The sequence below is a fragment of the Drosophila sechellia genome, chromosome 3L (genome assembly GCF_004382195.2).
Source record: "Drosophila sechellia strain sech25 chromosome 3L, ASM438219v1, whole genome shotgun sequence".
NCBI classification, from domain to species: Eukaryota; Metazoa; Arthropoda; class Insecta; order Diptera; family Drosophilidae; genus Drosophila; species Drosophila sechellia.
The window spans coordinates 22,462,635-22,478,723 of NC_045951.1; the positions used below are offsets into that span (position 1 = coordinate 22,462,635).

Below are 16,089 nucleotides of genomic sequence, written 5' to 3' on the forward strand. Positions count from 1 at the left end.
CTCCTCTGCGCAGAGCGAAAGTGGATTATTTGTGGTATTTTGTGGTATTTTTCCGCGTACACTACGTTGTTCCAGCGTTGCTGTCAATGTCCTAAACCATTCATTGTTTGGGTGCTCCGTGACACTCTACGCAAGAATACCCTTTCGAGTATTTTAGAGAGAATGGCCAGCAAGCTGATTGGACGTTATGAGGCTAGGAGTAGATAATTGTTCTTATATTTGAATATACACTTTCTATGACATGTATATACATTCGAGTATAGCTCCGCTTGCTAGATTTTGATTATTGGTTTGCGATCCTTTTAGTTCATCAGTCCGTTGTCGTCTGCCTGTCTTATTATGTCTAATTATTCTCAGTAAATGCATTCTCAGTAAATTATCTGGCACATGAAAACACTATACCAAAATTTATTAAAGTAAAATGTCGCACTGAAATCATCCACTGGATTAAAATAAAAACTACACTTGGTACTTCAACAGTTTTATTTAAGTTAGTTTTGTCATAATTTTTTACACAATTATCCGGAGTCTTAAGAGCATTGTCGTCAATGTTTTTTAGTTTGTGGTCATTTTTTGAGTTGCAGTACAATAAGCTTTGTAATGTTTAGTAGTGTACAAAGAAGTACAGATCGGAAAAAAGAAAACAATGTCAGGACTGTTTAGAAAAGAAAAAAAAAACAAAAGTGCTCTAAAACATAAAGTTAAACAAAGATGTTTCTTAATAGCCTAATAAATTCTAACCTTATGCGAAAAAAACGTGATTCAGTGAATTTTGAAAAGTTTTCCCGAGCAAAATTATAGAAGTCTTTATGTCCCATGCTACTTTCCTGGAAGTTCATTTTGGCCTAACCAAACTTTAACCATTACGCACAAATATCCTTGACAGAAATATTATAGTAAGTAGTGCAATAGCACACCTTGTTGTTATTGCATATCCTTGTACTCTTTTCAATTGTTAAACTGTATTGATTTTTATTTACGATCATGTCTTAAACTTTATATACTTTCATGATTTTTATACACGTGGAATAAATACGGCGACAACATTACTACAACGCATTTTTGACATAACCCGTATAATGCATGATTTTTACAACCTAATATTAATACTAACGGCAGAAAATCCAACTGCTCGCTATTAATCCACTTCTAGTTAAAAATTGGAACAATGAATCATACACCGGTAACAAAATTAACAAGAAACAGCGGCGGCAAACCATTAACAACCCATACGAACATATCCAAAGCCACCCATATGCAAGACCTGGCGACGTTTGTGAAGTCTCCAGAAAAGCCCAGAGCCACAGCTCAGAAACATTTAAAGCTTACAATTCTGGCTCCAAATCTGACACGAGTGCTCCACAAACAGCAGCGCCAGAGCATTCGAAGGTCAAGAACGCCACAGAAATCAGCAGCAAAAAAAACGGGATTGGCGCCAACGGAGAATGTTATGAAGGAATGCTAGCTTCAAAACACATACAGGGGTCCAGACTAGGTTCTCTAGCCGATATCGATGATTTTCCGTCCCAGGGTCCCTTGAACACATTAGTAGGTAATCCCGCAGATTGCCTAGTGGCGAGACGGCCTATACGATTGCCGTTGCGCAAACATCACACCTTCCACTTCCAAAGCACTCAGACAGCCAACGGCAAGCTACAACAGCTGAGGGAGCGACTGCAGCTGCAGCTGCACGAAAGTAGGAAGGTTGATCAGGAAAAGTTTCCACTGGTGTTTGATGCACTGGAGTTAAGTGAAAAGCATGCATTCAAGCCAATTTCACCCATACCTCCACTGAACAATTCGGCAGTGCAGAGTACCGGGGATCAGAATCAGGTCGATTTTCCGACACATGGTTCTGTACGCCAATTGAAAGGGGCAGAAGATGATGAAGACCTTGGATACAGTTTCTGTGAAGAAGAATGCGTTGTAGAGAACGATATAAATCCCACCTCGGACAATCTTATAACTGCCCCGACCAACAGCTCCTGTTCATCGACGGCTGTTGAAAGCGCGAATGTAGGTGCTCTTAAATACTTTATGTCGCAAAGTAGTTGTGAAGTACATATATAGATATTAAAATAATCAAGACGAATAAAGCCTAAGTGACGCAAACAAGGTATTTTATATTAAGTATACTTAAAAGTATAATGCAAAAAATCAATTAATACACTTAAGTCAAGGAACACTTTTAATATTGTCCATCAAACCATACTACTAAAACTAAAAAACTTTATTGCGTGTGATAGTTTCCGGGATGTGCATTTAATGTCCGTTACTAGTAGAAAAAATGGTATCTAGATTCGATGACAGATTAAAGCACGCGTATCCGACCCTATAAAGGCGATCTATCCATATTAGTCTATCCCTCCGTCCATCGCGAATTATGAAAGCTGCGACTAAGAGAGATATTTTGGTATTTAATCCTTGATAAGCTACGAGCTTACTGTTTTCTAGTTGAAAGTATACGGTTCTCGTCATGACATGAGAGTTTAAATTGTTTTCTAAAAAGGATGATACTTTTGGTGATCAAAAAATTATATGCGCCTTTGTAATACATTGTATGGCATCGACATATTTTATTACCTTTGGGTTACAAATGTTACACATGTAAAATTATTTCATTGTACCGATATTTTTAAACGTTAGGACATGTAAATACTACGCATACAATCAAAAAATTTTTTTTGTTTATTAAAATTCTGTTTTTTCTTTTCTCATTCGTAGCATAAGAATAGTCTGTAAATTGCTATTTATATTCATGTAAATATTAATTACATTATATATTCCAGAAAACTAGTTATTCTCAAACATAAAGCGGTTTGAATATTTTCGGTTTTACATTTGTAGAAATAGGACGACTATTATTAAGCGGAACAACAAGCTTGCACTGCGTCTATGTCTCTAGGTTTTATAGTTCCTGATATCTCGACTTTCATATGGACGGACGGACAGGGCCAGATCGGCTGGGCTATTGATATACTTTATATGGTCGGAAATTTTTCCTTCCATCTGTTACATACTTTTCAACGAATCTAGTATACCCTTTTACCCTATAAGTAACGAGTATAAAAATTGAAAGCCGTTTTATAAATTTCGATTTTGTTATTTTTGAATTTCAGGATACAGAAAGCATTGAAGTAAATTTTAAGTTACTTAGTTCATTATTCTCGGGTTACCGGCAAACTCCTAGTTTTTTGACATTAAGTTAAAATTACCAACTGTAAAACAATATGACACATAGTATAAAAAGTAAATGATAAATATGGGCCTTACTCGTTATTATTAAAATATTGAATTAATAATTAATTTTAATAATAATTTAATTTTTTATTATGTCTTAAGTCTTACAGCTGTGAAAAATAATGTGACACCACTTGCTCAATCAAGGTTTGAATAAGTCGCCTACCAACACTTCAGAGTAGATTTTGTTGGTTTTTTTTTCATAATATTATGGGTCTTGTAAATTACTTTCGATTTGCCAAAAACTTTTTGGCACGACCACTCCAACGACCTAAAGACGCCAAACCGGTCACTCTCAAACTTTTGAACAATTTTAAAATTTTTCCTCATTTAATTCCTGAGATTTTGACGTCCATGCGGACGGACAGATGGATGGACAGACGGACAGGGCCAGATCGACTCGGTTATTGATTTAGATTGAGAATATATATACTTTATATGGCCGGTAACTCTCCTTCTGCCTATTACATACTTTTCAACGAGTCTGGTATACCCTCTTACTTCACGAGTAACGGTTATATTTAGAGATGGTTAATTCTAAATTATTCATCATATTCGTATAAGGGAAATACACTGATTTATGAGAAAAATCTCTATTTCGTAATAACGGCACCGCAACCTTAATTCATTTGATCAAGAATAAAATACGATATAGTGGTACCTTTATTTTTTTCGCAACTGTAAGTATATCATATAACATGCATTTATTATAAGAAATATCCAAAACTTTCCTCTCCTAGTGTACCCTTGCAGATATTCAGAATGCAAAAATTATTTTTAAGATATTTTTTATTAATGTTGTTTACGTGAACATTACGTGAACAATCTATAAAACAATCGGTGGCTCTGAATTGAATAACGGGCATGGAATAATGGTTCAAACTTTAAGGCATGAGACCAAAAACTATAATACCACCTGCAAGGGTATAAAAGGAAGTGTTTATTTGTGAGCATATAGGATTATGCAAAATAATCTGGAAGGGCAAAATATCATGTCAGAACACACTCCGCCAAATCGTGTACAAGTTACAAGCTTGGTCTTAAGTGTTTTTAGACGCTCAAATTTTATTTTAATGGCAGTTTGATATGCTTTCATTTATAGTAACTTCTTTAAGTTTGTTTAAGTTTGTTCTTTAATGCAATTGGAAACTTACACATAGTCAGTACTCAAGTATTGTGTCTAAAAACTTTGTATATATCTATTTATATCTATGTATTTATCTTAAGAATGTATACAAAACAGCGACTGTATTAATTAGTTATAAATGCCCAACATCCAAATATAGACTGTTAAAATATTAGGATGTAAAAATAAATCCCTAACCAAAGATTTATGAAATATTTTTATATAAAGAGGCCTACTTATCTATGTAAAATTCTGTTGGCGGCACGCTCATATCAATTGGAAACTTTAAAAGACACAAAATTTAACCATCGTTTATATCACTTATCGATAATTTCACAACAGTTTTCATAAATTCTCTTAAAAGAAATCAATTGTAATTTTTTAGCATCTTTCCGACTTTGAGGATCCTTACAAAAGCAGCAATACATATATATTCTAAGTTTTAATTTGAATACATTTCCATAACAAAGAGATAATGTCCATTGTCCGAGTAGAAAGAAGGTAAATTTAATTTTTGTTAAATTGACAATTCAGTTATTTGTATTATTATTTTTCGCTAAAATGTAATACATGGCTTTAACACTTCTGACAGCCACACCACAATTTTATTGCATTTTATTATTCATAACTAGGAGCTATTCATTATTCATTTGCATGAAAACAGCTTATTTTATGAATATTATTCATACATAACGCCTTCAATATTTGACAGCCTTTCACTTATGTTATTTTCCTTATCCATAAAACAGCCAATAAATGCCCAAATTTTTGATGATGAATTCATTTATGCTGATCTCGAGAGTCAACATTACGGACCTATCAATTACAAGGCGGCTTCCCTATACTCACAAGTAAAAAAAAAAAAGGAGTCAGGCGCTCTTGAAGAACTTAAATAATCTTCTCTTTTGTTTTGACAATGCATTTTAAATAAAAAATTGTGGATTCTAGCTTAGAAACTTTTTGAAGTGTTTAAAATGTTTAATATGGAGTATATTGAATAAAAACATTAACATACAAAAAAATTATTCTGAAAGTTGTTAGTAATCAACTTATCAATCAGAAGTCTTTATTTTAACATTTTAATTTAATGGCGGTAGTCACTGAATGGTTGGGATTAAGTACCATTTATTTATTGTTAACATATCATTTTTGTTTCGAGTGAAAAATCAAATTTATCTGTGCACGTGTGTCTTGAAGTTTAGTTTAAAGAAAAGAAATAGTGTTAAAAATGCGTCAAAAAATTTCGAAGTAAACTCCTTACATTCATGCACATTGTACATATAAATACTAGGCAATAATATTAAAAAAAAAAAACATAAAAATGTGTAACTGTTCTTGCTACATTAAAGATTAGGGATTTACCGACAAATATTTTAACTATTACTGTTTATTTAAGGTAAGATGTAAAGGGAACCCGGGAATAACTTGCAATTCTCTGTTTGAGAGTAATCCTCGATATAATTACTTGTTTGTAGATATGACCGCATAGTGTTATTAAAAGATTTTTTCTAAATTAAAGTTAATAAATTAATGGTGAATTAGAATATGAAAAGAGCATATTCATTTTTTTGCACTTAATTTTTCAGTATCAAGAATTAGGTTGACAAAGAGCTCCAAAGAGCCTGCATGTTGAGTGACCATTGGAGATGTATTTAAATGGCTAGCATCCTGAATCCAAAATGGCTTAGGCGGAATACGTCCATCGTTCCGAAATTAAGTTGTTGGCCATATCAACGCGACCTTTTACAGCAAGAGCATTTTCTGTAGTTAGGACTGACTGGTCGTCTTCATCGAAAACGTATTTTCGGTGTGCTTCGTCAAACTGCCATGATTCATTTGTTGACGGAGTCGGGCAAAATTTGTATCGCAGCAGCATACTTGACGCCACGGTATACTATAAGCTATCCCGATCTGTCCTCGCAGTTGAATAACTTGGGACCCAAGCTTATTTTTGGCGGAGACAGAGCAGACATGATGGGGCTCAAGGACTGTTAATCGCAAATAGTTCTCAGATGTATTAGGAATATGGGTTGCAGTGACCACTCTACTCGAGAAAATCTATAGAAATTTACAATAGTATTCAAATTAGAAAAAAGATCAATACATTTTTCAAAAGTGTGGGCGTAACAGTTTTGTGCGGTTTGTGGCCGTTGGAGTGGGCGTGGCAACATGGGTCAACAAACTTGCGCTGCGTCTATGTCTCTAGAATCTGTATGCTGAATCTCAACCTTTTAGCTTTTATAGTTCCCGAGATCCGACGTTCATACGGACAGACGACTTGGCCAGATCGACTGATATATATACTTCTTATGGTTGGAAACGCTTCCTTCTACTTTCAACGAAACTAGTATACCCTTTTTCTATTCGATTAGCGGGTATAAAGATATATTAAGACTAATTTTTATTTTTAAGTAAACCCTGTGAATAAATAAATTAATTGTAAATTAAACAAATTAAATTAAATCTAATAAAAATAATACAACAAAAAATATATCGTTTTATTTGGAAATGATTACAAATATTTTCTAATATTCATGTGGACACGACAAAATGTTTTTTGGTAAATCGAGAGAAATTCAAAAGACTAATAAAAATATAAAAAATATCAAAACATTTGGAAACGTTTGGGCGTGACTTCAACGAATAAGTATACTCTTTTACTCTACGTGTAAGGGGTATAAAAATACGGATTTCTCATGGTTTAGCTCCAAATTATATTCGCTAATACGATCCAAAAGCTTTCCCAAAATCTCTAGGTGCTCATCTACTGTCTTTGTCTCAATAACTATATCGCCCATTTAAATTACTTAATTCTTCTTAAAAAATCCTAAACCGTTCCGGAAATAAATCTTTGGAACACAGCAGGGCCATTCTTCAATCCAAAAGGCATCCTCAAATACTCGAGGGATAACAAATGACACGGATTTGTCTTCGACCTCTATTTAATGAAATTCGCTTTTAGAATCAATCACAGAAGAACAAAATATCCCTTCCTACCAGTTTCAAGTTACCTTTAGCAGTTCTTATTTCCTTAATATTTATTGTTGGCTTGCTTTACACCTAAATTCGATCTTCCGTGGTGGGTCTCTCCTCCCTCGTGGACGTGACTTCTCGCCAAGGTACTGGGTACTGTCGCAGCCACGCGGGATTGGTGGCGGTGAGGCTGGTTGTGAGCTTAGGTAAGCGTCACTGTTCCCAGACTAGGGTTAACAGGTGCTGGGATCTCAAGGCTAACGCCTTGCTAGTCGCATCCTTCGGTCGAGACGCCCAGTGAAAGACGAACGTTCCACCCAAACCCCTTCCTCAAGCTGGTGCGGCGGACCTGGACGGGTCTGACCGACGGCCTCGCTTCTGCTTTCCTGCGGCTTTCTTTGTCCTGAACGATGAGGGTTGCGTACTCACGGTAGCCAACGTCTGCTTCATCCAGGCTATCGCCGGGCAAAATAATAACGCGTTATCTCCACGTCTGCTCTGACTGGTCGCCGGTGCCACGCCTGCTCGTTTCTTACGCACGCTCCACGCGATCTCCTGGTTCGCGTTACACGAACCCCGAAATAGTCGACCGGGTCTTCACCACAATTGTGACAACGACAAGTAGAGAAAGCCGTCAATAAAGTCAATGTATGCTATATAGGAAGCAGTATATTCGATCTTTGGGGACCACATTGTGCCATATATAATAAAATCACCAATGGGTCCATATCGGACAGTCTATTTTAAACGGAATGGACAGCGGACAAAATATTTAGATATTCTTGGAATTCAAGGGACGGCGAAATGTAAGAGCACGTAATATAGTATGTAAAAAAGTATCTCCGGATTTAACCAAGTCTCTGTAAACACAATGATAAGGTATACAAAGGAAAGACTATCAGAATACAATTTAGGAATTGGACTTAAGGCTACGAAAGCCAAACATGTAAGTTAGCAAACTATCACCTCTACCCCAAGCTCGCCCCGTTAGCCATTAAGGCTAACAACACACGGACACACACACATACAGGCACCCAACAGAAATCCACACCATAAAGTTTTCACATGACCGACAACAAGATGAGCGAGAGCGAGAGATCACGTGATCACGCCCCAAATCAACCCTGAAAAATGGCACGCGGGGCCACGAGAGAGTCAGAGAAGGAACGATCGCGTCAGAAACTTATGAAAGAAGTCGAAATCCTCACGATAAGTTATGCAAGGCAAAGCGGGGGGAGTTGGTGAGAAGGAGCCGAGATAAGCAGTCGAGTTTTGCGGACAGAAAAGCGCGACGATTTCGGGCGTAGAAAAGCGAAATCTTTGTGAGCCTCGATGCGGTCTTACCTTAAAGTATGTTCAATGAAACAGTGCCGGGAAAATTTGGAAATGAATGACTGAAAAATTATTCACTGGGAAAAATTATGAACAAGAAAATGTTAAATAAAAATAATAAATAAGGTAAAAGGTCGAGAATAAATTGCAATAATTAACTTAAGAAAAACACCCGGCGAGAAATATATATAGGAAAATTTATCAAAAAAATATGAATATGTAAAACCCAAGAAGAACAAGGAAATAACTGTGAAATTTAAAAATAAATACTGAAAAATAAACTTAAGCGAAGAAAAAAAAATTGCGAAATTAAATATGCGAAAAAATTATGTGAAAACATAAATATAGAAAATAAACAATTAGATTAGAGTAGTAAAGGCGGAAGAACGGAAAAAATATGGAAAACTAAAACTGAAGCCCATGAGGCTTGAAAGGGTTATGATATTTGTCCAGGGACATGCAAAGCCGGAATCATTAATTCAAAAGCTTATAAAAAAGCTCATCATTGGCTAAACATTTGGTGACCCCGACGTGATTTGTACATAAGAAATATGACAGCTTAATGCAATTCGCGAAATACATTAAATAGTCAAATAATTAACCATAAATAACGCTGCTAATATCTTCTCAGCTGCGCGAGAGTACTGCTCAAGCTGTATAAATAAAACCAAATCCAACGTTTCAATTTGGGTTTTCTTTATAAGGAGCTGGCATCAATTGCTTACTTAAATATACGTTATGTATATAATTATTTTATATACCTTTATATACATACTGCTGCTTATTCAGCTGCTTGTCGTTCCCTTTCGTTCTGTTGTTCTGTGCTTGCACTGGAGCTATTTGCTATGGAGAACGCAAGCAGCCCATACAGAGTGGACTTTTAGAAGCGTGAGTCTGCGATCACGCATGGATTCAAAGGTGGCAAATATCGTTGTCAAATGAGGCTCTACGCGGTAACCAACGCTGCTTGTGAGGCTGGAACAAACGAGCTTCAAGAAGCCTTCAAGATCCAGACCCTTCACAACGAGCCAGAGGAACTGGAGTAGCAAATAGCAACGCGTAATGACAAATTTGGTCCGCATTCCACGCTTACTACACGCCGAATAACTGCAGTTATCTACAACATCTACCGCGACATAGGCCCCTAACTAGAGTGATTCAGCTGATGGTCTCTCTCGAGTTGCCGTACTGAAAACATAATAAGGAGAGACAAGACGTGCAAGTGAGCTGTGCCTGCTGGCCCTTAAGGACTTTGTTGAAAGCCTTACTTCCAATGGGGGGAGCATGTCCGGACTCGCAGCGGGCAGCATTAAACAAGATTGTAATAGTTAGGACTAAAGAAAATTAATCATTGTTTTTCTCTTGCTCATTTATTTGCTTATTCATCTAACCATCCACATGAATTTCCCAAATTTCTTTGAAGACGATTATTATTATTATTGCACGATTATTAATAGAGTCAGAACGGTTATGTAAGCTAGGTGTAGAAAAAAATGGGAAAAGTATTTTAGAATTATCTTATCTTAGAATTATTGTTATTATTTACAATTATAGAATAAAATCCATTTATAACGTTTGAGTAGACACTCATATTTTTAACTCCATACTGATCCGAGAACTTCCGTAAACCAATTGTATAAAAGGGGTCAATGCAGAATACATTTGGAATCGCGTTGGAGACAGCAAGGTGGTCTATTACCACCGCCACTTACATCTCGGGTTGTGCACTGAGAGAAACTCCGGATCTATTCTCTTTGCATAACTAACACTAGTAAGCACGCATAAAATTTTTCTTTTTATTGGAATGAATGAACCATTAACCCACGAGCACCCTAAGGAGAACACCACGAAACTCGCTCACGAGATAGAGCCGGAATAAAATGCGTGCGGGCCCAGCGGCAGGGAATACCACCAGCTCAACGTTGTTTGTTACAAATACTTTGGAAACATAACAATAATTTAAAAAGTGTAAGATTATTTATGTAGTGTGAAGAAATAAAAATTAGTGTATTATAAAAACAGATTTCTTAATGGCAGCCGTTACACAAATTTCTCAGAGTAATATGCAAAAAAAAGGGAGCAGCCATTTTATTTCGTTTTTTTTTTTTATACAACGTACCCGAAGACTGAATACCGAACGAAGACCTTCCTTTTTGGTGAGAACGGCCCCTAACTGGAAAGAGATTTCCGGGGTCGCAGAACCCGTTTGGTGACAATTTGACCACTAGCCACAAGATCTAGGCAGAGATCAATGAGCAAGATTGCTACGTCACGACGTTCGGCATAAATCAAGTTGAGAAACAGGACGCTTAGGATTGGGACACTGGGTTCTGCGTTCTACGCAGAACGCGTCGAACAAGCCGACAGAGGAAGGGACAGGATGTTGTGGCTCGCACGGCTGAGAGCCCAGCATCTGTTCATCTGTTAGTATTTGTAGTCTGCTTATTGAATCTTACTATCAAACAGAATCCGCTCTTAAGGGGTAAAAAGCACTTGGCGATCGTAACTTTTCACACTAATGTCCTAATATAAACTTTTGATACCAAAAACAAGAGCGAATGCTATAGTCGAGTTCCCCGACTATCAGATTCCCGTTACTCAGCTAGTGCGAATGCAAACGCAAAATTTCATCATTTTTGAGGGATATCGATAGATATTGGGGAATAAAATGAAAAGAAATTTTTAAAAAATTTCAAAGTTTAGGGTGTTAGAGTGGGCGTGGCAAAAAGTTTTTTGGAAAATCGATAGAAATTTACATTATTAATGAAATAATGAAATTTGAAAAATAATTCAAAAATGTGGATGGTGCAGGTTTAGGCGGTTTTAGGGCGTTAGAGTGGGCGTGACAAAATTTTTGTTTGCCGATCGATATAAATTTACAAGACTAAACAAAATGTGAAAAAATATCAACACATTTTTAATAAGTGTGGGCGTGGAAGTTCTATGTCGTTTGTGAGCGTGTCAATAAACTTATGCTGCGTCCTTGTCTCTAGAATCAGTATGATTAATCTCAATCGTTCTAGATTTTATAATTCCAGAGATCTCGAAATTCATACGGAAGGACGGACATAGCCAGATCGATTCGTGAATTGATCTTGATCAAGAATATATATATGGTCGGAAATTCTTCCTTCTGCCTGTTACATACTTTTCATCGAATCTAGAATGACATTGCACATGACTTGCGTTTATATCTAATTATTAAGAACTGACCCATTCGATACGCTCTATCAAGGTAGAGGCAGGAGATGTTATTCGGTTACTGTTCACCGCAGAGCCTGATATCGGAAATCACTTCCTGGGAAATCTATGTTTTGGTGAATTTGATATGATATACATGCTTTAGAAAGATTGGAGAAAAAGATTCAGCTGGATTAAGGGTCAAAATCAAACACTTTCGCAGCGTCGGAAGCCCATTTCAAATACAGGCTCAATGACACAAACATCCTCGACAAGTTGCAGGCACGATACTAACTCGCTTTCTTCTAAAGATGCTGCCTATAAATCTGTTGTACATTATAGCCACCGAGTCTCTGAAATTATTAAAGGGTATAGGGAATAGCGTTAATGTGTCCAGGTGGGATATTATTTAGTAACACTAAGAAAAAATGTGATTTGACAAACAAAATCCTTTACGCGCGGCCTTTTATGGGTGTAGATTAATCCACGGTAACACAACCACAATAATCCACAATATATTAACCACAATAATAATTAATCCACAATAACCATTTCTTCATTTTACAAAAGATGCCTTTGGCATTTATTGAGTACAAAAACCAAAGATCTTTGTCAACTGCTTCATCTTAGCCACAAGACTAAGTAATTCCGAGGTCGTACATGTTTTAATTGTGACTAAAAACACCATAAAAACAGCATCTTGAAACCACATCAGAAGCAGTCGAGGTCAAAAGAGTCAAGTTGCTACCTTTTCCGCTCTTTAAAATACACAAATAAATTTGTTTTAAATTACAAAAGTATTAATAACAATTCCAAATCACAACATTATTTAATTAATAAGTTAAAATAATGATGAACTTAATTTTAATGCTGTCAAAGATACTGTGATAGTCCCCTGCTGAAGTATGTCGTCAGTGCTGGTTTAACTGGTTTGTGGGCGCAGAGTTGGCGTGGCCACATAAGTCAAATAATTTGCTCGGCATCTTTGTCTCTAGAATCTGTATACTTAATCTCAATCTTCTAGCTTTTTTAGTTCCTGAGAGCTCGACGTTCATACGGACGGACATACGGACGGATATAAAAATTCCATCTACATGGCTTCTGATATTTTTTTTCTCGCCATTTTAATTAAGACGCCTGAGATAACTGTTTTTCCACGCGGACTGTGAGAACAAATTCTGATTACCACATTCTTAAACATTCATGCATTGTTCATCCAGACGTGTGATCATGACGATCACATTGTTACCATTGTTAGTAAAGTAAAGAGGTTTCTTGCATTCATCAAACGCTGGTCCCTGCACCACAAGAAAGCTATTTATGTACATTAATATTTATCTTGTTCAAGTAATTCTTGAATGCTGTTCGTGTGTAGTCACCTCCATCATGAAAATATCAGGGCTTTACTGAATCGGTACAGAAACAAATCCTTTTCAAGGACTCAACAACGTCAACCACCATTTAACATCGATAGACTGCGCCTATCAACCCTACCCTCGCTGAAGGATCGTCGGACCAGCCAAGAAGCTGAGGCTCTAAGCTCCTTTCCTTCCTTTCTTCTGGTGCATTGCCTCAATAAATATTTTTTTTAACTCGTCCACTATCAAATTGCCAAACCGCCCACACCTGCCACGGCCACACTTTTAAAACTTTTTTGTTTTTTCTTCTTTTTATTGTTTGCCTTGCCAATTTCTATCAGTATACATATGCTTTTGTATGCTCTTAAACTGCACTGCGCGGGTACAAAAACACAAAGCAAAAACTTGCAATCGAGCTGTTCAATGTACCACCCGCTCTCTCGCTCTCCCACACAAAATTTAAAGTTCTAAGCGGGCAGACTCTCTTGTAGTACATTTAACATAAAAACTATGGATACTTATGTTGACTGCTTCTAAACTAATTGCCGCCTGGTTATAAAACCTGAGCAGGCACGTAGTCCGTTGTCAAGGACACACAGGCAAGGAAGGCAAGGCGTTGCAGGAGCAACAACGCTCAGCAGACGGCGATCGCCGGAGGAATCCTCTGTAAAATACTAAAATAAAGCTACTTTAGTCTGAAACCACACTTTAATTAGGTATTAAACAAAATATCTTAGTAAGTAAGGTTATACTGTAAAATTTCTCTCTAAATATGCAATTTCTCAAATCATTTGTAGGTAGGTTCCTTCATCTAGCAGCATTGGAACTCTCCAAACAAAAACAAAACAAAGTTATTTCGTTCGAAATATTGATCTAAAGATAATGAGACTTTCACCTTGATCAAATAAATAATCATTTAAAGGTTCATTTTCCAGCGCGAAAATTGTATCTAAAACTTTGTTAAAATTAATAATGTAGATATATGATACGTTATATATATCATATGCGGAATCAGATGCGTACCAAAGAAGCAAGAAGAAAAAGAATCAATATATTAATAATAAATTAAAATGGCATGAAAATGCATTTTTCTCAACCTTATAACTGATAAAAGTAGCTTATCAAAACAGAGTCGTCTTTATTTTTTAAAAGGGTACAACCCTTTCGGTCAAGTGGAAAAATAAAGCAAGCGTAAAGAAAGAGAAGCAACAGTACCAATCTGGATTGTGGACATTGCATTGACTTTGAATCGTTAGACGGGAGACATCAAGGAATAACGCCGAACGCCTGGAGAACAAGAATACAAGGACCCGCGCCCGTATGAAAAAATATTTCAACAATGTGGACGTGGCAATTTTGAGCGGTGTTAGGTTAGAATGGACATGGCAAAAAGTATTTTGGCAAATCGTTACAAATTTACAAGACTAATAAAAATATGGAAAATATCAACAAGAGTAGGCGTGGCATGGGTCAACTTAAAACAAATCATATAAGAAACACATCGAAACCATCAGATTCCAAAGGAAAGGCCAGATTCTGAAGTGTTGTAAGTGCAGTCGTTGCTTCATAACGCGTTTTGCTTAATTAATAAGTCGTCTGGATTATAGTATTCCTTATTTATTAATTTTAAATGAACAGATGTTTTGGTTAAAGCAAAATAAGCTGTGGACCGCATGGCCACTGAACAGAACGTGGCGTGTCGATGCCGATTGAAATGTTATTCTCCAGTGTACAAACTTCTTATTCATCGTTGGGGACTTATCGATACGGCCTAACCTGAGTAACATATACTTTGTGTGACTTATCGTTATGGTTCAACATAAGAAGTATTTATCGTTTTACAGCTGGCTCTTCCTAATTGAAATTTAGCAGTCTTCGTCGTCGACTGGAATGCGGCACCAAGGCTTGTGCTTATCGGACGAGTAAATCGACTTTTAATGGTATTGAATCGTGAGATCCAAACCAAATAATCCACATGAATCGTTTCAAATAGTATAGACTTAATTTCGATGTAGTTATAGTCTCCTTCGCGTTTTCCTGCAGGTTGTTTCTTGAATGCGCAGCCAATAGTTTTTAGTCCGTACCCACGAGTCTGGCTTTATCATGACATTCGTTAAGGATGTGAAATCTGAGTTGTTTCGGCACAAGCATATAAGCATCCCCTTTCGATTTTACATGGTCATCGATTTCCATCTTGCTTGCGGACTGTAATTTTTCTACAATACTGCGAATTGTTTCATCTTGAAGTTGAATGCTGCTTAGCCTCATCGATTTTTGTGCTTCTAGTTAGTAGCTTTTCTTATTGCTTTCGAAATACGTTGTGGACCAACTAGAGTATGCGATTGGTAGCAGCTGGTCGTTATCCAGCTGCAGCATGACACTAGCAAGGACGCTCGAGCTAGCGTCTGTATGAAGTTCGTGGTGAGCGTCTATACGCGTGTACACGATAGTTTCGAGGATCTGTTTCCAGTCATTGAATGCGTCTTACTGATCTTACCTATCCGAACTTTATATATTTGCGGAGTAGTTTTTTTTAGCAGTTCGGCGATGAGTGAATAGCCAGGAACGAATTTTCGAAAATTGCTGCTAGGAATTTGCGGACTTCGGTGATGCTCTTTGGTTTTGGAAATTTTACTATGGCGTTTGTCTTTATTTCTCGTGGCCTAAGACCACTGGCGTGTAACTGATGTCTTAGAAAACTGATGGTGTCATTAAAATTTATCGATGCTTAACATTAAGCCACATTCGCTTAATTCGAATTCTACTTTTTAATAATCAAGATGCAAGAAATCCTCAACCATTTTGTTTCACGTTTTGGCTCAGCTACGCGGTATGGAAACTGCAAATCCACTTGGTTGCCTTTAAATACGATGTTAGATT

The 16,089-nt window shown here is 36.7% G+C and overlaps 1 protein-coding gene across 10 annotated transcripts in view; it reads left to right on the forward strand.

Moving 5' to 3' along the window:
- The window catches only part of LOC6620129 (B-cell receptor CD22), a 41,153-nt gene extending 35,718 nt beyond the window's left edge, over positions 1-5,435 (forward strand). For 5 of the 10 annotated variants that reach the window (XM_032717592.1, XM_032717594.1, XM_032717593.1 and 2 more), the window contains one exon: positions 1,120-4,568. In XM_032717592.1, the coding sequence (XP_032573483.1) occupies positions 1,120-2,070 (951 nt within the window). In that variant the 3' untranslated portion in view covers positions 2,071-4,568. Of the gene's footprint in view, positions 1-1,119; positions 4,569-4,751; positions 4,868-5,115 lie in introns of those variants that run through there. The other 5 variants (XM_032717599.1, XM_032717600.1, XR_004361683.1 and 2 more) reach the window with 4 other exon arrangements.
- Positions 5,436-16,089: the final 10,654 nt, after the last annotated feature.